This window comes from Alexandromys fortis, unplaced genomic scaffold, assembly GCF_014885135.2.
Source record: "Alexandromys fortis isolate MF-2015 unplaced genomic scaffold, M_Fortis_MF-2015_v1.1 scaffold_56, whole genome shotgun sequence".
Taxonomy (NCBI): domain Eukaryota; kingdom Metazoa; phylum Chordata; class Mammalia; order Rodentia; family Cricetidae; genus Alexandromys; species Alexandromys fortis.
Window position 1 is genome coordinate 7,395,003 of NW_026067935.1, and position 25,053 is coordinate 7,420,055.

The following is a 25,053-nucleotide window of genomic DNA, read 5'->3' on the forward strand; positions in this document are numbered from 1 at the left end:
ATGTTGGTATTAAAGGGATGTGCCACCACCAGCCGGCTGGGATTTTTTTTTTTTTTTGAGCCAGACATGGTGGTACATATACCTATGTACAGACCTCTAACCCTAACACTTTAGAGGCTGAGACAGGAGGATCACAACTTCTAAAGCAATTTAGGCTACATAGCAAGACCCTGCTTTAAAGCAAAAACAAGACCTGAAGTGTGGGGACCCCCTTGCAATCCAAAGGGGAACAGTGCAAGGCTAGTCCTGGCTGGAGAGTGAACCCTTGTCTTAAAAATCCTAAAGCAAAACAAAATGAACCCCAAAACAAAAACCAGGAGAACTTCCCCCCGCCCCAGAGAAAATAGCATATTTGCAATGCTGAAGATTCAATTTTTTGTGTGTGGGGGGGAGAGTCTTTAGCCCAGGCTGACTCAAACACAATGTGGAACTGAGGAGGACCTTGAACTTATGATCCTCTTGCGTGTTCTAGAATTAAAGGTTTGTACCAATCCTGTTTGTATGGTGCTGAGAATCAAACCCAGGGCTTCAAGCTTGTTAGGCAAGCACTCTATAAACCAAGACCTTTGATTTTTTATTTTTTATTTTTTTTTTTAAATTATTTATTTATTATGTATACAATATCCTGTCTGCGTGTATGCCTGCAGGCCAGAAGAGGGCACCAGATCTCATTACAGATGGTTGTGAGCCACCATGTGGTTGCTGGGAATTGAACTCAGGACCAGCCCACCTTTGATTTTTTAAAATTACATTTATTGTGCGCATGTGTGCAGATATACATGTGCCAAGGTGGGTGTGAAGGTCAGAGGGCAGCTGTGGCAGTCAGTTCTTTCCTTCTACCATGTGGGGGCCTGGGAATCAAACTCAGCTCACTAGGGCCTTTTCCTGTAAGTCAGAGGTTCTCAATGTGTGGGTCGTGACCCCTGTGGGGTCAGTGGAACAACCCACTTCACAGGGTTCGTCTAAGACCATCGGAAAACACAAGACATTTACATTAGATTCATAACAGTAGCAAAATTAGTTATGAAGTAGCAACGAAAATAAGTTTTTTATTTTATTTTTTTTTTCCAGACAGGGTTTCTCTGTGTAGCCCCAGCTGTCTTGGAACTCACTTATATAGACCAGGCAGGCCTTGAACTCAGAGATCCACTTGCCTCTGCCTCCCAAGCGCTGTGACAAATAGGGTGTGTGCTGCCATCACTATCTGGCTAACAACGAAACTCATTTTACGGCTGGGGGGGGTCACCACAACATGAGGAACTGTACTAAAGGGTTGCAGCGTTAGGAATGTGAGAGTCATAGGGCCAAATCATCTCATCAGCACCCCCAGCTGCTGTCCACCCTTTGAAGATTTGCTCACTTTTCAGATCTATGTGTATCAATGTTTTACCTACAGACGCCAGGAGTGTGTTGGGCCCCGTAGAACTGGAGTCATAGATGGCTGTGAGCTGCTCTGTGGGTACAAGGAGCAGAACCACGGTCCTGCCTCTGCCTTAAAGGTATGGTCGAAGCTGGCTTTGATTCTTCCTCTTCCTCCTTCTCACCCTCTTCAGTATTTGCTCACCAGAATTGCTGCCATGACAGAATCTGTTTTTTTTTTCTGTTTGGGTGTCCTGTATCCCAGGCTCACCTGGTACTCGCTGTAGATAGGAAAACCTCAAACTTCTTTTTGTTGTTTTAGGTTTTTGTTTTTCGAGACAGGGTTTCTCTGTGAAACAGTTCTGGCTATCCTGGAACTCTCTGTAGACCAGGCTGGCCTCAAACTCTCAGAGATCCGCCTGCCCCGGCCTCCCAGGTGCTGGGATTACAGGTGTGCGCCACCACCGCCTGGCTAAACCTTGAGCTTCTAAACCCTCCTGCTCCTTTTCCTGGTGTGACCATGCTGTTTTACCTGGTGATGAGGACTGAACCCAGAAGGTATGGTCTGCTATGTAGTCCTGGCTAGCTTGCTATTTGCTAAGTAGTCTAGGCCTTGAACTCTCAGCAATCACCCTGCCTCAGCCTGCCCAGTCCTGGCTCCCAGGTATAGACATAGATTGGAGCTCTACCTGGCTGCACAAACTGGACAAGGTACAACTCTGCTGTCTACTCTGGTGCACAAGGTGACTGACAACACACACCCACAAAAAGGAGTGTCTAGTGGCTGGCCTGGCACCCACCCGGTGTTTAATAATGGCAGCTATCATAACTCTGGCTGGCAGCAGAGTCTCTTACAAGGAACGTTCCAGACTTGTGCAGAAGCAGCCAGAGCAGGCATCCATCCTCTTTATGCACCTGATTTTATTCTTTATTATAATAGGTTAAGCCATGGAACTCATGATCTGAATTTTTTTTATTTTCTGAAATGAAACCATTGTACATTGTACAAACAATATCTACCGATGGAATAAATAAGAGAAAAATTATACTGCTGTACAACACACCAAAAAAAACTGTAAGAGAGGAAAAAAAAGGTAACAGTGAAAAAAAGGTCTTTATATCTCTAACCAGGTCCTCGGCGATAACTAACATTCCAAACCATGACACCGTCTGATGGGCAGTCACCACCCTCTAGGAACCGGTCAATAGCCTTCCGGGTTGTGGGTGTAAGTGCCAGCACTTTGTGGAATGTGTAGCCGCCATTCCCCCACCTTCAAGTTTTGGGGGATGTTTGCCCTGGGAGCCCTTTAGGCCATGGGGCCTGATGTCCACGGAAGGCATTTGTTTAGGATCCCCAGCCCCTGGCTCGGCCAGATGAAAGGTCTTAGATTCTGTGGCGGGGATGAGGGCGGGGGTTCGGGGATGGGGACCATCGGCTCCGGAGAGAGGACCGTGGCGGGGAAGGAAGCACATTGATTTTGCAGTCTGACCGCTCCGCGTGGAAGGCTTTCCTGGCCAGCGTGCAGTGCAAGGCTGCTGGCTCTTTGCCTGGCGTGGCCGTCGGGGGCACCCGAATGGTCCCCATCAACAGCCCATTCCTACCTTCAGGCACTTCAGAGAAAAACTAATACAGCCTCGGTACCGTGGACCTCGTCGTTGTCTTCATCCTCAACTGCATCAACTCCTCTTGACTGTCCGGAGAGGCTGCAGTGGACAGAAGAGGTGCAGGTGGCCCTGGCCGCCCTGCTGGCTCCGTGGATGCATGTGCTGGGCTCTCCTTCAGCTGTGTGTTGTAACCGCTTGTTTCCCAGAAAAAGAAATAAATATCCAAATTCATCTTTCACCAAAATGGAGTTTTGCTGCAAAAGAAAAATGTTGCCCTAGCTCTAGAATCTGGAGGTAAAGCCGCCTTGACCTTGAGATATGTTGGAGGTCGTGCATCTGGTTGCTTTCCAGCAAAGACACAGAACACAGTTCTTCATAGAACTGACTGCCTGAGGGGCAAAATTGCTAAGTACAAGAATTTTCTTTTTTAAGACAGAAACATTTTAGCATTGCTAACTTCAACATTAAGATTTCAAAGTTTTTTTTTCTTCCCTTATTTCAGGAGATATTTTTGCATGAGGTATTTAAAATTCAGGAACATTTTGATTCTTCGTGAGTATAGGAAATAGACAGCTCCCTTGAAAACAGAAAAAGAAGTTGGAGCTTTCCTCCCCTCAGAAACTCTTAGAAAATGGAGCCTGGCAGACACTTCTCATGATGACTGGGAGAAAGATCCACACGTCACAAGGTGGTACCTGAATATGCACCAATTAGCAAACAAAACAAAACAAAACAAAAAACAAAAACAAACACCCCGCTCCCCCCACCCCAACATACAACTCGTAGGGAGTCAGTGCTCCAGTGCAGAAAGAAGCGGGGGAAGCCGTCAGGTCTGAGGGGTCCGTGGAGGAATTAAGAGCAAACCAGGCCTCAGAACTCAACAGTTGGGCAGCTGTCCAAGGGGTGTCTCCACTGAGTGAGAGAAAGCTGTCTCGGTGCAAGTGAGTGCAGGGGAAGAGGGAGCCTCCGTGGCTCCTTTCTGGGGCTGTGTGCAAATCTTCCCAGTTCCTCGGTGCCTTGGTTCTGGCCTTTGAGGCCCAATTGTTAAGGTCCGCTCCCCAGTGGAGGCTGACAGCTCATGCTGGAAATGAGACTCCACCCACCTGTTGCCTCTGAGAGTCAGAACATGATGCCAGGAGCATCTTGTCTGGGATCTGGGGCGTGGGAGGACAGGGACGAAGGGCATCAGGTTTCCATGGATTTGAAATCCAAGCAATGTCCTGTGGGAGAGTTCAGCACCAGCTATTCCTGCTGCCTGCTCCCAACCTCCCCAGCCCTGTATGATCCTAAGGAGACAAGCTCGCAGTCAGCCATTCTGTCCTCGGAGGGCCTGGAGAAAGCAGTGCCAGTGTGACTAGAGTGGGGGAGATAGGGTGGAAGTGCCAGAAGAATCTAAAGGCTTTGCATGTCAATCTGGGCTACTGTGGCTTGTAAACCCCTAGCCTCCAAGGCTCCAGGAGGTGAGGGCGTGTCCTGAACCAAGGAGGCCAGCCCTTGGGAAGCGAGGCTGAGACTTGGAGCCCTAGGGGCCCTGGGAGTTGGGGCTGGCTCCAGGTAGGGTGCAGGGTGTGCCCAAACACTGCCCACCTGAACCAGGAGCCACTGAAGGTGCCTGATCTCCTGTTCTCTACCCCACCTGCTCTGAAGCAGTCTCGGGGCAGGGAGGAGAGAGACAGGAAGGGGGCAGCAGCCAACCAAAATGAATGGGCACTTTGCCAGGAGAGATGCAAAAACCAGGAAGCATGCCAGAGGTAACCTCTAGGGTACAAGGCACAAAAAAAGAAAGCGGAAGGAATTGGTTGAAGAGTGAAAAAGCCCCTATGAAAAGCAAATTCCTGACTGGTACCACCCTCAAATAGCTTATATCATTAAATAGAGAAGTGGGGGCAGGGGATACAGCAGCAACACAAATGTAATCTTGGCTTCCGAGACAGTGTGCAGACACTCCTGAGCTGTCGGCCCACTTCCCAAGGACAGTCACTTGAAGGTTCGAGTGTTTCTCTTCACAGCAGAGCTCGCCAGCGTCTGAGAAGTTCCACCGTTCTAGGTTTTTCTTGGATTTGCACTTAGTAAACTTGAAACGTTAGTTCTGTTCGCGCCCAAGAGGAATCGCTTGAGCAGCGTTCTAGAATTAAGCCTGCTGATGTACCTGCCATGAAACATGGACCAAAGGGTTCCACTGGGCATCTACATCTCTTCAGAGTTCTGCTGAGAACATTCCAGCTTCATCTTTTTAGAGGGTGGCACTCCTTCCAAATCCTTCGGGGGAAGAAGAGAAGGGACTGGGGTCAGTAGAAGCAGGGAGGGCAGTTAGGACACCGGTGGGACAGCAGACTGGTTCCAGAGGGAAGCAAGAGAAAACTACTCAGCTCTACCTGGGGGGAGGGGAGGTTCCAGACACACAGCAAACTTGAAACCCAAATGCTTTGGAGAGCGTGTGAAACCCACCTACTCTATGACCACTGTTACTCTGAACCGCGACACGGGGTGTTCCCTCTGTACTTAGCCCCTGGCCTTTGATGCACAAACCTAGACCATGTTTCCCTTGTGACTAGTCTTCCTATCTGTAACCGTGGAGGGAAGCACCCGAGCGGAAGGAAGGTGCTGTGTGTCCCTCAGGTACAGGCACCCGGCTTGCTGCAAATGCTGAGCTCATGACGAGTGGACACAGGGACATTATTCTGGGGAAAGGGGTCCATCCTTGTCCATCCTTGTCACTGAATTCCCCAGAAGTCTTATGACACCCCAAAGGGTATTCACTCACCAGCTGTCACCTCTGGTCTCTCAGACCTCAGCCATCACCCGAGACCAAACGGCGCTCCCTGGCCTCTGTGATGTCTTCATGTCATCACAGGCGTGGAATAAAGCCTGTGCATGGACAGCCCCCTCTTTCCACTCATCCCACCCCTCGAAGCCTGTACTCTCCTGGGCTCATGGTTCTCAAACTTCAGGTACAGGAGACTCCTCTCAATCTAAAGAGAGCCCAAGTCTCCCAGGCTCCTCTCATGTTTCTCTGCATCAACCCACGCCATCTGTCCAGACAGAGGCTTAGTGTCCTGCGTCTGTCTATGAAACTTCTCTACCTGAGCCACCCTAATCCTGGAATAGGGCTTCGTCTGTAGCATGTGCTGTGTTAACTGTGTCAAAGAGGCACCAGTTTGGGCATCAGAACCAAACAGAAGGCTGAGTGAGCGTTCTCTGAGGACTCTGGACAAGGCCTGGCATCAGGGAAGCAGGTTCTCTTCCTCACTACCTTGGAATTTAATTTAATGTTTTATTACATTCATTCTTTATATGTACTGGGTATGCACATGGACATGTGTGCATGTAACAACATGTGCAGAGAGGTCAGAGGATAGCTTGAGGGAGTCATTTTTCTCTTTCCACTACATGGGTCCTAGATTTTGAACTTAGGTCATCAGGCTGGCGCAGTGCCTTGATCAGTGGCGTCATCTCGTTGCTCACCCTCCGGCTTCTTTGAGACAGGGTGTCACTATGCAGTCCTAGTTGGCTGGGAACCCAATATCTAGACTAGACTAGTATTGAACTCACAGCCATCAGCCTGCCTCTGCCTCCCAAGTGCTGGGATTAAAGGCCTGCGCCACCACACCTGGCTTCCTGGTTCGCTTTTTAAAGGGAGACACAGATATAAGAAGACAAAGTGGGCAAAGGTGCTGCCAGGGCTGTTGGGTCCTGTCTGAAGGAGCAGCCTTCTGCTGAGCGGAAGATCTAGCAGGGTGAGTCAGCTCGGGCTGCTCCACATCAAGACAGAGACGAGGAAAGTCCTGGGCTCTCAGGAAGATTGAACAATAGACTCAGGCCAGCAAAAAGGGGTCGTCCTGGCCCCAGAGCGAGGAAGATTTTTCTTCTTTCCCCTTTTTATGATGGGACATGCGAGGCAAGTACTCTACCACCGAGTTACACACAGCTGATGCTTCTGAATCTAACATCTTTTTAAAAATTCTACCTCCTGGGGCTGGAGAGATGGCTCAGAGGTTAAGAGCATTGCCTGCTCTTCCAAAGGTCCTGAGTTCAATTCCCAGCAACCACATGGTGGCTCACAACCATCTGTAATAAGGTCTGGTGCTCTCTTCTGGCCAGCAGGCATACACACAGACAGAATATTGTATACATAATAAATAAATATTTAAAAAAAATTCTACCTCCTGCCCCTGGGTCTTATTTTTGCACTGAACAATCCAAGAGATGTTGATGTTCAGTTACAACACAGAGGGGATCTGAGCAGGGGGCTGGATCAGAAGCAAAATTCCAAAGAAGAACCTATCTGGCCTTCAGGTTTCTGAGATGGAATCTTCCATCTTAAAAGACATGGGGTCACTGGGATGAGGTGATACTTTCATGGACCCAAAAAATACCGTCACTAAGCTGAGACTAGAACACGAGTGTGCATGCTCTACCCCAGAGGCTTCCTGAAGCAGGACCACGAGTCCCTCCTAGCACGGTGGCCCTGGTGACAGAGGCTAACACATTCAGCCGCTGTCCAGTGGACAAGCAGTGTTCCAGCTGTCCGACAGTGAAGCAGCTCGACTTTAGTGGACCACGGAGAAGCCTAGCTCCGCCCCACCGAGGCTGACTGCGGATGGATACCTGAGAGACTGCCGAAGTTTCCGCTGCCAACCCCGACTCTGCAGATGGCTGCCGTTCCACTTTTTCTGAACTGTTGATTGAGTTTTCCATCGGAGACTGTGAATTCTGCTCATCAGAAGCATCTGAGCAAAGAGCAAGACGACAGAAGCTGTTTTCAGACGCATGAGAAGCAGCACCAGATGCGCCAAATACTAAAAATACCTGGATCTGGGTAGTTTTGTGGCTGAGAACTTCCAGAGTTAGATGGGCTAAAACTTGGCAAGTTTTTCGTTTATCGGGTAGCAAGGCAGTTATCAATAGCCAAGCCACAGGGGGGTCTCCAACCCTCCTTCCATGCATACCTACCCTGCCTGAAGTACTTTGTACGCAATGCTGCCAGTGTCTGGTGCCCTCTGCTGGGCACCAGACACCATAGCAATCATCTCCTGGCTCCCAGACTTCAGCAGGCTTTTGTGTTTTTCGAAGGGTTATTTCTCTTTTATGCGGATGGGTGCTGTGCCTGCACTTATGCCTGTGCACCTCATATGTGCCCATTGCCTGCAGTGGCCAGGGAGGAACATCTAATCCCCTAGAATTGGGAGTTACAGATGGTTCTGAGCCACCAAGGGGGTGCCTGGAACCAAACCAGGGTTCTCTGCAAGAGCAGCACATACTCTTAATCACTGAGCCATCTTCCTAGCCTCTAATCTTTAAAAAAAAAAAAAAAAAAAAAAAGAAAGAAAGAAAAGAAAAGCAACAAAATCCCACGTTTATTTATTTACTGTATGTGCTTACTTGCCACAGAGAGCGTGTGGCGGTCAGAGGACAACCTGATAGAGTCTGTTCTCTCCTACCATATGAGTTCTGGTGGCTGAGCTCAAGTTGGCAGGCTTAGGGACAAGCACCTTCACCTGCTGAGCCATCTTGCCGCCCCCTAGACCAGCCCTGAATCTCTAAGTAGTTAGAATAACCTTGCACTTCTGTCCTGCGGACTCCACCTCCTGAATGCTGGGACCACAAGTGTGCACTGCCATTGTGTATTCAGTTCCGAGGATCAAACCCAGCGCTTCCTGAAGGCTTGACCAAGTGAGTACCCCACCAGCTGAACTAAATCCCTAGCCTAAAATTCCTCTTCATAATTAAGGACGTTTCTCCTGTGACCAGAGTAATGACTAGCTGTAAAAATCCAATCTCGCTGGGAGCCTTCACTTGTAAACAGTCGAATGGTCCTGTAGTGCCCGTGCCGCTACAAGACGGTAAGCGAGCCGGGAACTAAGCTGGAGACTTAAAAACACACACACACACACACACACACACACACACACACGCACGCACGCACGCACGCACGCACGCACGCACACGCACAGACACGGAGACATGGGTCACTCTTGATATAAGAGTGCCACACTTTATTGTGCTCAGGGGAAGCCATATAGGGACCCTTTGCCTGCTGGAGTGAACTGAGCAAAACACCTGTGCCCACAGTTGCTCTGAGCACGAGACCTTGATGGCAGGGGAGTGGGTTCTGATGAGGTCTGCAGCTGAAAGATCCCGAGAGCTGGGCGTGGCTAAGGATCCCTATATAAGCTGCCCCTGAGCATAATAAAGTGTGGCACTCTTGTATCAAGAGTGACCCATGTCTCACCCCCACCCCCCACCGTGTCTCTGTTTTTAAGTCTCCAGCTTCATTCCCGGCTCGCAGACCGCCTTGTAGCAGCACGGGCGCTATAGGACCATTTGGCTTTTGACAGCTAACCATTGAGAAAAGAGAAAAAGAAAAGTTAAAATCAACTGTGCCGGGCAGTGGTGGTGCATGCCTCTATAGTCTAGAAATAAGGAAGGAGGGCCTGCAGAATCCCACCTGAGCCTGAGCTCCTCACACAAGGCCACAGCGACAGATCACCCTGACTTTATCAATTTAGATTTTACTTATTTATTTATTTTGGTTTTCGAGACAGGGTTTCTCTGTATCAGCCCTAGCTGTCCTGGAACTAGCTCTTGTAGACCAGGCTGGCCTCGAACTCACAGAGATTCGCCTGCCTGCCTCCCGAGTGCTGGGAAGGAAACTTAAGTGCCTGGCACTTAAGTTTAATTGGAGGGGCTTGCGCACTTCAGTGAAGGAGTACGCAAAGGCTACAGGTGGTGGATTCCTGAGAACCAGAGTTACAGGAGTCGCAAACTGCCCAGCATGGGTGCTGGGAATCGAACTCAGATCACCGTTAACTGCTGAGCCATCTCTCCAGCCCTCACCCTGGTTTTATGCCTTATGTCTTCTTTGTCTCCAAATTTTTTTGAGACAGTATGTCTTCTTCTTCTTTCCTCCTCCTCCTTCTTCAAATTTTTTCAAGATACCATTTCTCTGTGTATCCCTGGCTGTCCTGGATCTTAGTCTGTAGAATAGGCTGGCCTCAACCTAACAGAGAGCCATCGGTTTCTGCCTCCTGAGTGCTGGGGTTAAAGGCGTGTGCCACCATCATCCAGCCTCACCTTGGTTTTAAAAGCCTACTAAGCAACCACGGCTTACTTTCTGAGGCAGAGGAATAACAAAGAGCAAAATCCAAACATGAACTGTGCCCACAGTACTTAGATATTCTTTTAGTTCATGTTTGGATTTTGCAGCTGTCTCGAGTCTGAGGCAGGTGGGGGTGCAGACAGCTAGCATGCAGGGCCGGTAGGAGCTGCAGGGCGGGTAGGAGCTCCAGGCCCTACTGGCACTCCGTTCCTATCCAGACCAGCAGCTCGCCTTTCCATGGCTGGCCAGAGTTCCTGTGCTGGGCTTCCTTACAGCCACTGGGGTGGGGAGGGGGCGCACTCCACTTACAACTCGGGATGCAGAGGGATGAAGTTTAGAGACAGATCTAAGTTCAAACACTGCCATTGCCTCTGGTGAATCATGGGATCCTGTCCAAGATCCCTGCCTCCCCTGTAAATACAAGGTTGACAATAGCCACCCTGGCCAGTGGCATAAGGCTGTGTAAAAAACCAGCGTTTGGAAGGCTGAGACAGGGCAAGCAAGAGTTCAAGGCTAATCTGGGCTCCGTAGTGACAACCTATCTCAAAAACATGCCCTCCCCAACTGCAAATTAACTCCAGGTGGAAGTAACTGGTGGATTATCTAGGACACAGACTCAAACTCTCTGTAAACCTGGAGGTTCTTTCAGAGTTTAGTATTGTCTACTTATTTATTATATATGAACTAGAACTCACTGCACAATTCGGGCTGGTTCCACCTGTGGTCTCTTGAATGTTGTGACTATAGGCCCAGACCTGAACGTCTGGCTTAGATTTGCCTTGAAAATCCACATTAACGGCAGTTCCTCAAAAACTTAAACACACGACCCAGAAATTCTATTTTCAAAAGAACTAAAACCAGAGACTCACAGAGTCTTGACTATGAACGCCACAGTGGCACTATTCCCAAAGATGACAGCAACAGAGGGAACAGCCAAACGGAGAAACAAAATGTGGCCTTCCTTACAGAGGAAGGCCATGGAGACGGCTGGGGGCAGGCGGTAAAGGTACTAGCCACACAAGCCTAAAAATCCAGATTTGCTCCCCAGAATCCACGTAAAAGCAGGGTGTAGCAGCACACGTCTGTAAACCAGCACTCCTGTGACACGGAGAGATGGGACGTGGAGACAGGAGACTAGTCGGCTCCAAAGGGCAAGGCCAGCTGGCCTGGATTATATAGCACAGCAGCAGAGACAGGACGGAAGGCAAGATGCATCACGTTCTTTATGTAACGTGTCCACTCTCACCAGCACACGCACGCACGCACGCAGCAAACTGGTCATTATGAGCAAGGCATGGGAGGGATTATACAGTATGCGCAGTTTCTTTGTGGACTGAGGAGACAGAATATTCTAGACACTGGTGAACTTTTTGTCACTTAGAACTGGTTCAGTTTGGGGGCTGGAGAGATGGCTCAGCAGTTAAGAGCGCTGGCTGCTCTTCCAGAGGTCCTGAGTTCAATTCCCAGCAACCACATAGTGGCTCACAACCATCTGTAAGGCGATCTGGTGCCCTCTTCTGGCCTGCAGGCATACACACAGACAAAACACTATATATATACACATAATAAATAAATAAATCTTTAAAAAAAAAATGGTTCAGCTTGCTGGGTGGTGGTAGCGCAGGCCTTCAATCCCAGCACTGGGGGCAGAGGCAGAGGCAGGCGGATCTCTGTGAGTTCAAGGCCAGCCTGGTCTACAGAGTGAGTTCCAGGACAGCCAAGGCTATACAGAAATATCCCATCTTGAACCGCCCCCCCCCCACACACACAAAAAAAAAGGAAAGGAAAAAAAGAAAAAAGAAAGAAAAGAAACGGTTCAGTTCAATCTTTTTTCTTTCTTTTTTTTTTTTTTGGGGGGGGTCCTGGGTGTTGAACCCTGGCTCTCTCATGGACCAAGCATATCTACCTACAGCTGAGCTTTACCATCACCAGAGTGGAAAAGTGGTTCATTTCATGCTACTTTCTTTTTTCTCTTTGGAGATAGGTTTGGCAATGAAGCTGTGGGGCACAGGCTAGTCTCGAGTCTGTGATCTTCCTGCTCCAGCCTCTTGAGTGCCGGGATTACATGTGGGAACCACCAGGTCTGGGCATGAATTTCAAGTTACTACATAGGAGAAGCTGGAACTGGCGAGAGGCTCAGGCACCTGCTGCTCTAGGGGCTCTTACTCCCTCTTCTGATCTGTCTGTCAGGGCATCACGCACACAGGTGGTACAAATGCATACCTATAGGTCAAGCATTTTCACACATAAATTTTTTTTTTTTAAAAGAAAAAGTTAAAGGGCCAGGCAGGGTGGCGCACTTTTAATCCTAACGCCTAGGAGGTAGAGAGGCAGGAGGATCTGTGTGAGCTCCAGGCTAGCCCAGGCTAGTGAGACCCTAACTCAAAAATAAAAGGGGAGGAGGAGAAATAAGAAAGCGAAGAAAATTTGGGCATGGCAGTAGTGCAAATTTGTTTGGATTTTGTTTTGTTTTGTTTTTCAAGACAGGGTTTCTGTGTATTTTTGGCGCATACCACCACGCCCGGCGGTTTGGCAGTGCATATTGTAACCTCAGCATTTGGGAGGTGGAAGTCTGAAGTTCAAGACCAGCCTTGGCTGCTACATGATATTCCGCTTGGAGAAAAGAAAAAATTTTGTATTCTATTTGTTTGCTTTAACAAAACACATATGTAACTGACCTAAAAAGTCTGCCTTATCGATGGCGTTTGCCTCTGTGGCCAGTTTGTTTTCTGCATGCACCGGGCTCTGCAGATGGAGGAGGGGAGGGTTTAACACACTCCAGACAGTCAGTTACAGGAGATCTGGAGATTCACACTGCCTGTTTGCTGGCAGAGGCATGCCTGGGCTCGAGGCTTCCTTGAGAGCCAGGCCTGAGGGCTCAGATGGAGCCAATGGTGCAGTTTGCAGCGTGCCAGGGCTCAAGACAGCAGCCTGTTCTCTGAGCATTCTGGTGCCTCTGGAACTCACCCAGGGGAAATTATTTTCCTGGGGCCTAAATTTAGTCCAGGGAGCTTGGACATTATGTCATTCCCTGAGCTTAACCAGCAGTAAACAAGTTCAAAGCAAGGTCAACAGCTGGGGGCCAATCCACCCTCCCAGTTTACCTATCTGTAGGGAGGTCACATGGGCCCTGGGCTTATGCCCTTCGCATGGGGAGCTGGGGCAGGTGGGTACAAGCCCAATGGTCTGAGGTGATTGGAAGAGGATCCTGGTATGATTCCCACCTGGGTCTATAAAGCATTTGATGCAATTGGGGTGTAGGGGTATAAAGGAGAGCAGTCAAGAAATGTCACCCCAAATATAACTCTGACAGCTGAGCTCAACTGGCCAGTTGGGGGGGGGGGGGGGAAATGAGGCTATAGCTGAACTGCAGGATCGGAATGAAGCCTGTGTGGCCCCAGAGGCGACACACTTGCCCTTGTTACCTCAGAGGCCCCGCCCCCACACACATACAGCAGGGGCGGGGAGGGCTCTCCTCAGCTCTGCAGCCCCTTCCACACATATTTTGCTGATATCACCACCTCCTTCATCCTTGTTACCCCCTGACAAAGGAAGCCACTTTATCGGTCCCATTTTAGAAACAAAACAACAGGTAGGGGCATGGGGGTCGGTGTCTCCCATCAAAAGCTGCTCTGTAGCCCCAGCCCCTCAGCCTTCTGCCTCAAATGTCATCTAACCAACTAGACGCTGGGAAGCCTAGTGGGTTTGCCTGACTACAAGGGCCCTCAAGGGAGAGGAGAGGGCATGTTCATAGAGTAGACGGAGAGAGCTTCAGCTGTGTGTCATAGCTCACTATTATAAGCCACAATGATAAGGAAACGTGTGTGTGTGTGTGTGTGTGCCACAGCTAGGGACAGGGAGCTACTGGCAGAGAGTAGGGTGTTCTGCAGCTTCCTGAACATACAGGACAGCCCCACAGCAAAGCATTCCTTAGTCTCCAAAGCCAACAGTGCCGAGGCCAAGAACCCTTGCTCTGGCACAAAGTCATATTACCCCATTACCTCACTGGAGGAACCTCCAGCAAGACTGCCACATTCGTGTGTGTGTGTGTGTGTGTGTGTGTGTGTGTGTGTGTGTGTGTGTGTGTGACAGAGAGAGAGAGAGAGACAGACAGACAGACAGACAGACAGACAGACAGACAGACTGGGGATTAAACCTAGGCCTTGCATGCCTGGTATAAGTTCTGCCACTGACCTATAGCTTCAGCCTTTTATTTATTTGTTTTATCTTGTGTATGAACATTCTCACTGCATGTAAGTGCACCACATACATGCAGTGCCCTTGCAGGGCAGAAGGCAGCACTGGATTGTATCCCCCTAGAACTGGAGTTACAGACAGGTATGAGTTACCATGCGGCAGCTGGGAATTGAACCTGGGCTCTCTCTGTAAGAGCAATCAATACTCTTAACCGCTGAGCCATCTCTCCAAACTTCTTCGTTTTGTTCTGTTAGCCCAAGAGTTGCTCTGTAGCCCAGGCTGGCCTCATACTGGTCACCTTGTACCTGCCTCCACTGGGCTGGAATTACAGCCAGTCATCAGACCTTGCACCACCCCCTCTGCTCCTAGCTGCAGTCTCACAAAGGTGCTGTCACCTCCACCCTAAACACCACGTCATTTTTTTCTGTTTCTTTTTTTGTTTGTTTGTTTGTTTGTTTTTCCTTTAAAGATTATACAGTGTCCTGCCTGCGTACACGTCTGCATTCCAGAAGAGGGCATCAGATCTCATTACAGATGGTTGTGAGCCACCATGTGGTTGCTGAGAACTGAACTTCTGAGCCAGCTCTCCAGCCTCCACCTTTTCTCAGTTCTTTAGGTCTAGTCAACCCATGCTCTTGTCTCTCTGCTCATAAAAAGCCAGGGACAATGGCTTTATGAGCTCACCACCTTTGGAGTTCAGCCCCCTCTCTGACTTCCATCTTACTTTTCCAATCCCTCACTCCCCGCCCGCCCCAAGACAGGTTTTTGTTTTTGTTTTTTTTTTTTTTTGTAGCTTTGGAGCCTATCCTGGAACTAGCTCTTGTAGCCCAGGCCTCAAACTCACAGAGATCCGCCTGCCTCTGCCTCCCGAGTGTTGGGATTAAAGGCGTGCTCCATCACAGCCTGGCTCTCACTTATATTTTTTGTTTGTCTTTTTGAGACAGGGTTTCTCTGTGGCTTTGGGGCCTGTCCTGAAACTCTGTAGACCAGGCTGGCCTCAAACTCACAGAGATCTGCCTGCCTCTGCCTCCTGAGCACTGGGATTAAAGGTGTGCGCCACCACCCCCAGGTGAGGTACATATGACTGCAATCCAGGCTGGCCCCAAACTCCTGATCCTCTTGCCTCTACCTCCCAAGGGCTAGGATCACAGGCATGAACTAAACGCTCAGTTAATGTGGTGTTGGGAGATGGAATCCAAAACAACTGTCTGATTTCTCCCTTTTTGATTTCTGTTGTTTTTCAAAATAGGGGTTCTCTGTGTAGCCCCACAAACTCACAGAGATATGCTTGTCTCTGCCTCCCAAGTATTGGGATCAAAGGTGTGCATCACTACTGTCCAGCTGATTGCTTTTCTTCCTCCTTTTTTGTTTTTTTGAGACAGGGTTTCTCTGTACAGCTTTGCTGTCTGTCCTGGAACTTACTCTGTAGACCAGGCTGGCCTTGAACTCACTGAGATCTGCCTGCGTCTGCCTCTGGAGTGCAGGGATTGAATTCTCCTTTTTAAATGGCTCTAAATCAGGCCTTACTTTTCTTCTATGGTCATGGTCTGGGCTTGGCACACTGCAAAGCACTCCTGAGAATACCTGCGGCTTGTCTGGCTGCAGGCTGCTGAGCAGCAGCCCCTCTGTGCCCCACCCCTGCATGGCAAGTACCTTCAGCTCCAGGGCGCTCTTTTCCATCTGCCTGTGCCTCATCGGCCTTGGCTTCGGGGCCATCACTGGGCACAGGTGCGCTGGGCTCTGGGGCAGGGCTGGAGTTGCTGCTGTTCTCCTGTTTGATGGGAGAGGCGTCTGCTATGGAGCTCTGGTTGCTGTTATCATCTGCACGGGAACAGAGCACAGGTTGACATCCTAGAGCCGCTGAGAGGGTAGCGTGGGTACGCGTGGCGTGCCTGGCTAGGGCTCAGCTTTTCTTTGCCTCAATGCCTTTGGCCTCACAACCTGTGAGGCCAGGAAGTCTCAGAGCTAGATCACCTCCTCCTACACCTCCCCCACAGTTCTTAGCTAACTAAGAAGGTCCCTGTGTCTGGGGCCAGACAGAGATGGTGGCAGATTGGTAACAGCCAGAGGCTGGGAAGCTCCTGGCCTTGACAGGACCCCAGCTGTTCAGGAAGGCACCAGAGCTTTGGCTGCTTGACGACCAAGGCATGAACATTTCATGCAAGGAGGGGCCACTGACTCTGCTGGGGGAGAGGCTATTTTCTTTAAGGGTGTCACCCTAAGCAGGCTGACCCGGCTCCAGTGGACTGGGCCATACCCATGAATGTCTGAGCAGCACAAATTAGATTCAGCTATCAAAAAAATAAATGAGTAAATAGAGAGCTGAGCGGTGGTGGCGGACACCTTTAATCCCAGCACTCAAGAGGCAGAGGCAGGCAGATCTCTGAGTTTGAGTCCAGCTTGGTCTACAAGAACTAGTTTTAGGACAGATTTCAAAGCTACAGAGAAATGCTGTCTCGAAAAACAAAACAAGGGCTGGAGAGATGGCTCAGCGGTTAAGAGCATTGCCTGCTCTTCCAAAGGTCCTGAGTTCAATTCCCAGCAACCACATGGTGGCCCACAACCATCTGTAATGAGGTCTGGTGCCCTCTTCTGACCTGCAGGCATACACACAGACAGAATATTGTATACATAATAAATATTAAAAAAAAAAGAAAAACAAAAAAAACAAGAAAAGAGGACACATAGGCCTGGAGAGATGGCTCAGCAGTGAGACCACTGGCTGTTCTTCCACAGGATGCAGGTGTGGCTGCCAGCACCCACACGGTGGCTCATAAACATCCATAACTCCAGTTCCAGGGGATCTGACCCTCTACTGGCCTCCTTACATGCGGCAAACAAACACGAAATGAAAATAAAGAAATCTTTTTTTTTTCTTTAGACATGGTCTCACTATGTAGTCTTCGCTGACCTGGAACTTGCTAGGTAGACCAGGCTGGCCTTGAACTCACACCTGCCTCTGCCTCTCAAATGCTAGAATTAAAGGTGTGTGCTACAATGCCAGATAAAATAATTAATCTTTCTGGGTGATGGTGGCACACACCTTTAATCTCAGCCCTCGGGAGACAGAGGCAGGTGGCTCTCTGTGAGTTCACGACTAAACTGGTGCACAAAGTGAGTCCTAGGACAGGCTCCAAAGCTACACAGAAAAACCCTGTCTCAAAAGAGAGAGAGAAAATATTTTTTTTTAAATATGGAAACAGCGAAGATAGATGGGATGGATGGAGTGGCTCTGGAAGGTCTTATGGGATGAACATAATAAAGATACATTGTATATATATCAAATTCTCAAAGGATGAAAATATTGAAAAAAAAACTTTGGGGTCATGAGAACTAATTCTGGGAGGGGAAAACCAGGTATTTTGTGCATGTAGCCTTGAAATAGTGTTACTACAGCATTCCACCTCATTTCCTGAAATTTCAGACTGGATTCTTGTTGATGCAAAGGCATGGTGGCACAGGCCTTCACACCCAGCACTGGGTAGGCAGAGTTAGGTGATCTCTGTGAGTTCCAGGCCCGACCGGGTTATGTAGCAAGAGAACCAGAAATCATTACTTATTTCTTATGTGTGTGTGCCTACAGGTAATTTTCCATGCACCATCACACACATGCTTGTGGAAAACAGAAAAGTTCCCCTGAAACTGGAGCCTCCAGGTGGTTACAAAGTGGTGCTGGAAACAGAATCCAGCTCTTCTACAAGACAAATAAGTGCTTTTAGCCACTCAGCCATCTCTCCAACCACTGAAATCACTTTTTTCTCCAAAGATTTTATTTATTTATTATGCATACTGTTCTGCCTGCATGTATCCCTGCAGGCCAGAAGAGAGCAGGAAGTGTGCGTGAGTGTGGGTGTGCCCTTGCTGCACCAGACCCCATTAAAGATGGTTGTGAGCCACCATGTGGTTGCTGGGAATTGAACTCAGGACCTCTGGAAGAACAGCCAGCGCTCTTAACAGCTAAGCCATCTATCACTTTTTATAAAATTTATTTTAATTTTTTTTTGAAGACAATGGTTTCTCTGTATAATAGCCTCTGTAGTCCAGGCTGGCTTCAAATTCAGAGATCCGCCTGCCTCTGACTCCGGAGTGCCAGGATTAAAGGTGTGCACCACCACTACGCAGCCCTTATTTTAATCATGTGCTCGGTTTGTGTGTGTATGTGCAGGTGACTACTATGTGCACATGAGTGGAGGTGCCCATTGGAAGCTCTGGATCCCCTGGAGCTGGAGTTACAGGTATCAACCACATGACTAGTGGTGGAAACTGAACTCAGGTCCTCTGGAAGAGCATCAAGTGCTCTTAACCACTTGAGCCACCTCTCCAGCCTCACCCACAAAATGTTTTAAATTATTTTATGTGGATGGATGTTTTGTTTACATATATGCCTGCATCACATGCATGGTTCAGCACTCTTAGGTGCCAGAAGAGGGCATTAGAGTTCTTGGGTTTGGAGTTACAGATGCTGGGAATTGAACCAGGGTTAGCTGAGCAACCAATGCTCATAACCGCTGAGCCATCTCCCCATCTCCCACCCTAAGCACACCAGTAACTTTTCCTGGCACTCAAGGCAGAGGCAGATGAATCTCTTGAGTTCTAGGCCAGCCAAGGCCACCTGCCTCCTAAGAGTCTGTCCCCCAGACAAACCCACGAAAACTGTCTACACACTTCTTTATTTTGGTGTGCACACATTTTGTGTGCAGAGGCTCACACCTGTGTGGAGGTCAGAGAACAGTCTGGCATTTACAAATTTTCCAGGAATCTGACCTTGGGTCTTCAGGTTTTCCCTGAAAGTGCTTTTACACACTAAACCATTTCCCTGGCCCAGAATCAACTTGAAAAGAAGGCTGGCATACGTCTCATGGTAAGGTACTTCCTAACCTCCCAATGCCCCGAGTCTTATCCCCATTATGGGGAAAACAAAAGCAAATACAAACGCTAAGGAAGGAGAAACAGAGAAGAATACTAAATATTATAGAAATGTAAGAGACCTAACCAGTAAGGATGATGTGTGCCAATTATTTGGATCTAATTTGGAACGCATCGGCTTTAACACATTTTGGAACAATTGGGGAATTTGCATACAGTCTGAATTCTTAAAGCTATTAAGGGATTATTTTAATTCTGTTAGAAGAGATAATGGCACAGTGGGTCTGGGGAAATGTCACCCTATGGCAACGTATGCTGAGATGGGTAGGTATAGATTAAACATGTCTGGGTGGGGAGGAGCTCGGCTCAAACTGCAGACAACTGTCAGGGCTCCACAGACTTCACACCCGAGACATGTGCTTTTTATGCAAATTACACGTCAATCACAAACATTACATTAAAAATACATGTGACAAATGTGGCCTAGTGTTCATAAAAACTGAAGCAGGGAGTCGATGAAGCTTCTCACACCGGTGTTCTCTCCAATGAGACTGAAGCGGGGATGAGAGGCACAGGGAAGCGGTGTTTGCGGTAAAGCTGGAGAAAGATCTGGGGCCCAGGGTACACCTCCCCTTGTCCTGAACCCACTTCACAGGTACAGTCATTTTATTTTAATTTCTACAGGGGAAAGCATAAATGCAGTCCCCAAGTACCACAAATCACACAGTCGAATTCCCACACTGGGAAGAATCATGGGTGAATCAGCAAATCCCAAGTGTAATGGGGAACCGTGTCCTTGTTTTTTTTTTTTTTTTAATATTTATTTATTTATTATGTATACAATATTCTGTCTGTGTGTATGCTTGCAGGCCAGAAGAGGGCACCAGACCTCATTACAGATGGTTGTGAGCCACCATGTAGTTGCTGGGAATTGAACTCAGGACCTTTGGAAGACAAGGCAATGCTCTTAACCTCTGAGCCATCTCTCCAGCCCTTGGGAAGCACCTTCTGGGCCATGCTGCCAGCTATGTATGAGGCAGTCCTTTCAGATCAAAGGTACCCAAGTGGTGATCTCACAAAAGCATTCATGACAGCTCATGCTTCTAATCCTAGCACTCAGGAAAAAGAGCCCCAGGAGAAATACCAAAAATTTGGGATCATCTTGCTCTACACAGTGAGTTCAGGCCAGCCAGCACTTAGAATTGAGATTGTGTCTGCAACGAAACAAATAACACTATAATCTGAGGCTGTCTTTGTAAGCGATGCCATGTGTGGGACCTTGTAAAAAGGAGACGGCAGAGGCACTCCAAGAGCTCTGGGCACCTATTATGTGTCATGCACTGAGAAAGAACATTTGTAATTACCCACTATGTTCTGAAATCAAGGTCTTGTCATGGGGTCCAGGCTAGCCCCAAACTCAGACTCGAGCAATCCTCTAGCTTCAGCTTATAAGTAGCTGGGGGACTACAGGTGCAGTGTGAGGCCCAGGCACCACATTTAATCAACATACTGATGGGCACCTACCTACCTGGTATTGCTACCAAAATTTTTACAGATGGGAGAAGTGATCCCTCAGATCTATCTGGTTTTTTTTTTTTTTAAGACAGAGTCTCCTGTAACTCAGGCTGGCCTCAAACTTGCCCTTACATCTAGGATGACCTTGAACTCCTGATTATCCTCTTTCTATCTCTCCAGAGCTGGGATTACAGGTGTGTGCCTCCCATCTGATGTGGACCAAGGCTCAACCCCTACTCTCTCTTTTACCTCCACCTGGAGAGAGCACCAGGCACTCACACAGCCCAGCTGGTCTCATTTAACTATACTCTGGAATGGTGGTTACATAAAAGCACTCTCTTGTGAATTCTTGACTTGAAAAATATGTGCTCTCCTCATTTACCTTTAAGAAAGTCTAAATTTTCCTAGGTCAAGGCCCAAATGCATGTGTGATGAAAATTCTGTTAATAAATGATAGTAAGCATTAATGTCTAACCAGGCAGATGCTGGAGCCTGGCCTGGGAACCGGATCCACAGCTGACATGGCTAACTCTAGAGACAGACAGCAGTGAGGGTGACCGCCACAGCTCCTGCTGGGCCCCTTCCCCAGTCTCCTGGAACATTTTTGCCAGGCCTGCATCTGTCCCCAGGATTTCATGCTTGTTTACCCCTGCCTTGGCCTTGGCTGCTCTGAGCTATAATGGAAATGATGGGAGAAGGTAGATATGTTGCTTATGTCCAAGAGCCGGTTCTTTCCGCACCAGTCCAAGCGGCAAGTCTAGATTCTATCCACAAAGGCTCTCCTAAGTCAACTTTAGCACTGGAAGTTATCAACTGGCTAATGGGGCAAGGTGACATCCCTTCTCTGAGCCTTAGCTCTTCATCTGTGAGATGTGTCTTGTTACCAGACGCTTGGCATATTGTGATGGCTTCATACATGGTAGCTGTTAACACGCCAAGGCTCTTCAGAGATTGTCTCATCTAATCCCTACGAGGACTTCATGAAGCAGCCATTGCCATTACATTCTACACGTTAACATCAATCAGAAGGCTAGGGGTTACGTCACTAACTCAAGGTGACACAGTTAGGGGAGGCGGGAAAGGCAGAGAAGGGCTGCCAGGGAACTGGGCCATAGTCCACATCTCACCCTGAGAAGGAGATGAATTCTACCCTTGAACTTGGTACTGATCAGATGGTGACCTTGAACTTCTGGGATTACAGACCTGTACCTCCAAACCCAGCTTACACAGAGCTAGGGACAGGACCCAGAGCTTTGTGCATATCAGGTGAGCATTTTTTGCTTTGTTTTGTTTTTGAAACGGAGTCTCATGTAGCTCAGGTTGTCCTCGAACTCCTGATCCCTCTGGCTCCATCTCTGGAGAGCTAGAATTACAGCCCTGCACCACTGTACTCAGCGGGTCTTTCTTTGCTCATTACCCGCAGCAAAACCCTTTGTCTTTACGAAACCAAGCCACTAAGACACAAGTCTCCTCGATTAGGTGCCAGGGACTGGGAATGCAGAACGGTTAGTTTGGGTCAATGAGGTGTGCTGGGTAATAATTTTATGCCAACTTGACACAGGTTAGAGTCTTTTGAGGGAAGCGAACCCCAATTGAGAAAGTGTCCCCACGAGTCTGGAAGCCTGTGAAGCATCTTCTTAATTTGTGACTGATGTGGGAGGACCCAGCCCACTGTGGGTGGCGCCACCCCTGAGCTGGTGGTTCTGGGTTCTATAAGCAGGCTAAGCAAGCTAGGAGGAGCAAGCCCGTAAGCAGCACCCCTCCATGGCCTCTGCATCAGCTCCTGCCTCCAGGTTCCTGCTCTGTTTAAGTTCCTGTCCTGACTTCCTTCAACGATAAACAGCAATATGGAAAAGGAAGCTGAATAAACCTTTCCTCCCCAGCTTGCTTCTGTCATGTGTTCACCATAGCAATAGTAACCCTGGCTAAGACACAAGTGCACCAGACTTAATTGCGCCACCACTCCCTTTTGACTTCAACTGATCTACTGGATGCCACCTTGTTGTACAAAGGGTTTAGAGTGGCCAACAGTACACACATGGCAGGGGCCGTCGAGATGGCTCAGTGGGAAAAGGTGCTTGCTGGTCACCAGGCTTGATGACCTGAGTTTGATTCCTGGAACCTACTTGGTGGAGCGAGAGAACGGTCCTCTAACATGATAGTTTGCATGTCTCCCTGACTCACACACAAAATAAATAAATGCAATAAAAAACTTCATAAGTAAAAATGTTAAAATTAAGATCAAAAGCTGGATGCATATCCAGCACCTGGGAGGCGGAGACAAGAAGATTACCACAAGTCCGAGGACAGCCTGGGCTTCATAATAAATTTTAGACCAGCCTGGGATGGATATATATGTGTATGTATGTATATGTATATATATATATACACATACACACACACACACACACATACACACACACACACACACAGTGAAATACTGTCTCCAAAACAAATAACAAAACAGTTCACAATACAGGGTTGGCAAAATGGCTCAGTAGATAAAAGCGCTTGCCACCATTAGTCCTTGGGACCCACATGGTGGAGGGAGAGATATGACCCTCACAGGCTATCCTCTGATTTCCACATGTATGCTATAGCATGCGCACATATAATAAATAAATGTACCCGGGTGTGGTGGCACACGGTTTAAATCCCAATAGTTGGGAGGCAGAGGTGGTAAGATGTAAGTAAGCCTACTCTACACAATGAGTTCTGGGCCAGCCTGGGCTAAAACAGTGAGACACTGTTCTTTAAAAAAACAAGACAAAACAAAACAAGTAAACAAACTAAGGAGACCAGAAAGAGGAGGGAGGGGAGGAGAGAAGAAAGGAGGGGGGGGGTAGTAAGCACTGTAAACTCTGGTAGGATGGGGCCAGCCTGGGGCTGTCCAGGCAGGCTAGTGTATCCGCGTCCCCTAAGGGATGACAGCTGTTTCTGCCATAGACAGCTGCTTTTAGCACAATAACACCTGACTTCTCAAACAACAGCAAAGCAGGCTTTCTGATTTATAAATATCAAAAGCTGCTATAGTTTGAATCTTAAATGTCCCCAAAGGCCCATGTGTTAAAGGCTAAATCCTCAGCTTGGCGCAGCTGGGAGGCGGTAGAAACTTTAAGAGGTGGAATCTGGGGGAGATCTTTTGGCCCCCTTAGTTTTGAGATACTGTTTCACGCCATAGTCCAGGCTAGCCTAGAATTCACTAGGTAGCTCAGATTGTCCCAGACTTGTAGTGGTCTTCCCGTCTCTGCCTCCCGAGTACTGGTTATAGGCATGCATCTCCTAGGATGCCTGCTCCTCTTCCTCTTGGGCCAGCAGCTTTCTCTATCTCGCTGCTTCCATCACGATGTGCTAGCCCACCAGCTACCCCCGGACAATGGCATCAACTGTATGGACTGAGCCAAAGGCCCGGATAAACCCTTCCCCTTCCAAACTGCATCATCTCAAGCATTTTGTCACAGTGACGGAAAACTCAGGTTTGAATGTCTATGGTGGCTCTCTTTGTAGGGATGGCAGCCAAGAGGGGAGAGGCCTGTCAGTTCAGGTTGTGCACATCCTGTGCTTTGGCTTGGCTGTAAGGTATGTGTATTTTATGGACACTTCACGGAGCCATAGGACTGTGATTTGAGCCTTTCCTCTCAATACGGTGAGAGAGCCAGACAGACAGACAGACAGGGTGAAAACGGGAGTCTGGCTACATCATGGACTTAGCCTCACCACGATGGAGGGAACAGATACTCATAACTTCTAAAATCAGACAGCCAAGGAAGTTAGGCTGTTAAGAGAGGGCAGTGCCCAGGTTCCTGGTGACCATGAACTACTCAAAAACCCATCCTGGAGTGTCCCAAGAGCAAAGCAAAAATGGAGAATGGGAAATACAGTTGTGGGTCTGGCATGCCACACCCCCAAGTCTTCCTGGGTGGGCAGGGCTGCTGGGATATCTGTGAGACTGAGCCCTTGGGTGAGGAGAGGGTGTGATTTCTATGCTTCTGTTTTCTTTCTTGGCTAGGTATGCCAGGGAAAGAAATGGCTCCTCCTTGGCACGGGGGCCTGGCAGTCTTGCTCAGCCCTCCTACCCTTTGCCTGGAATGTGAACAAACCTGCTAGAGAAACAAAAACACAAGTATGGGCTTCGTGAGGCCCGGGCAGGGAGACCGGCTGTGGCGAGACTCACCGTGCATGTCCATCATCCCTGGTGACGAGCTGTTCTCTGGAGTGGTCACCTCCGAGCCACACTTCTCATCCTTGCCTTTCTTTTTATTCTTGTTTTTCTAGAGGAGAAAAATGGAGCAGAGACCCAGTCAGTCAATCATGTCCGTGTGTGTGCACACAAGCGGCCCCAGGGAGTGGCATGAATATTTAATTGCATCAAGCAGTCAGAGCCACCAAGCCTTGGCAGGTTGTCTTTGCCT

General features: G+C 48.6%; 1 protein-coding gene across 4 annotated transcripts in view; it reads right to left on the bottom strand.

Annotated features, from left to right (window-relative positions):
* Positions 1–2,314: 2,314 nt before the first annotated feature.
* The window catches only part of Bcl7a (BAF chromatin remodeling complex subunit BCL7A), a 33,682-nt gene continuing 10,943 nt past the window's right edge, over positions 2,315–25,053 (bottom strand). For 2 of the 4 annotated variants that reach the window (XM_050146402.1, XM_050146401.1), the window contains exons 4-7: positions 24,816–24,912; positions 15,914–16,081; positions 7,573–7,694; positions 2,315–5,223 (exon numbers count right to left, since the gene is read on the bottom strand). In XM_050146402.1, coding sequence (XP_050002359.1) covers positions 5,152–5,223; positions 7,573–7,694; positions 15,914–16,081; positions 24,816–24,912 — 459 coding nt within the window. In that variant the 3' untranslated portion in view covers positions 2,315–5,151. The remainder of the gene's footprint in view (positions 5,224–7,572; positions 7,695–15,913; positions 16,082–24,815; positions 24,913–25,053) is intronic. The other 2 variants (XM_050146404.1, XM_050146403.1) reach the window with 2 other exon arrangements.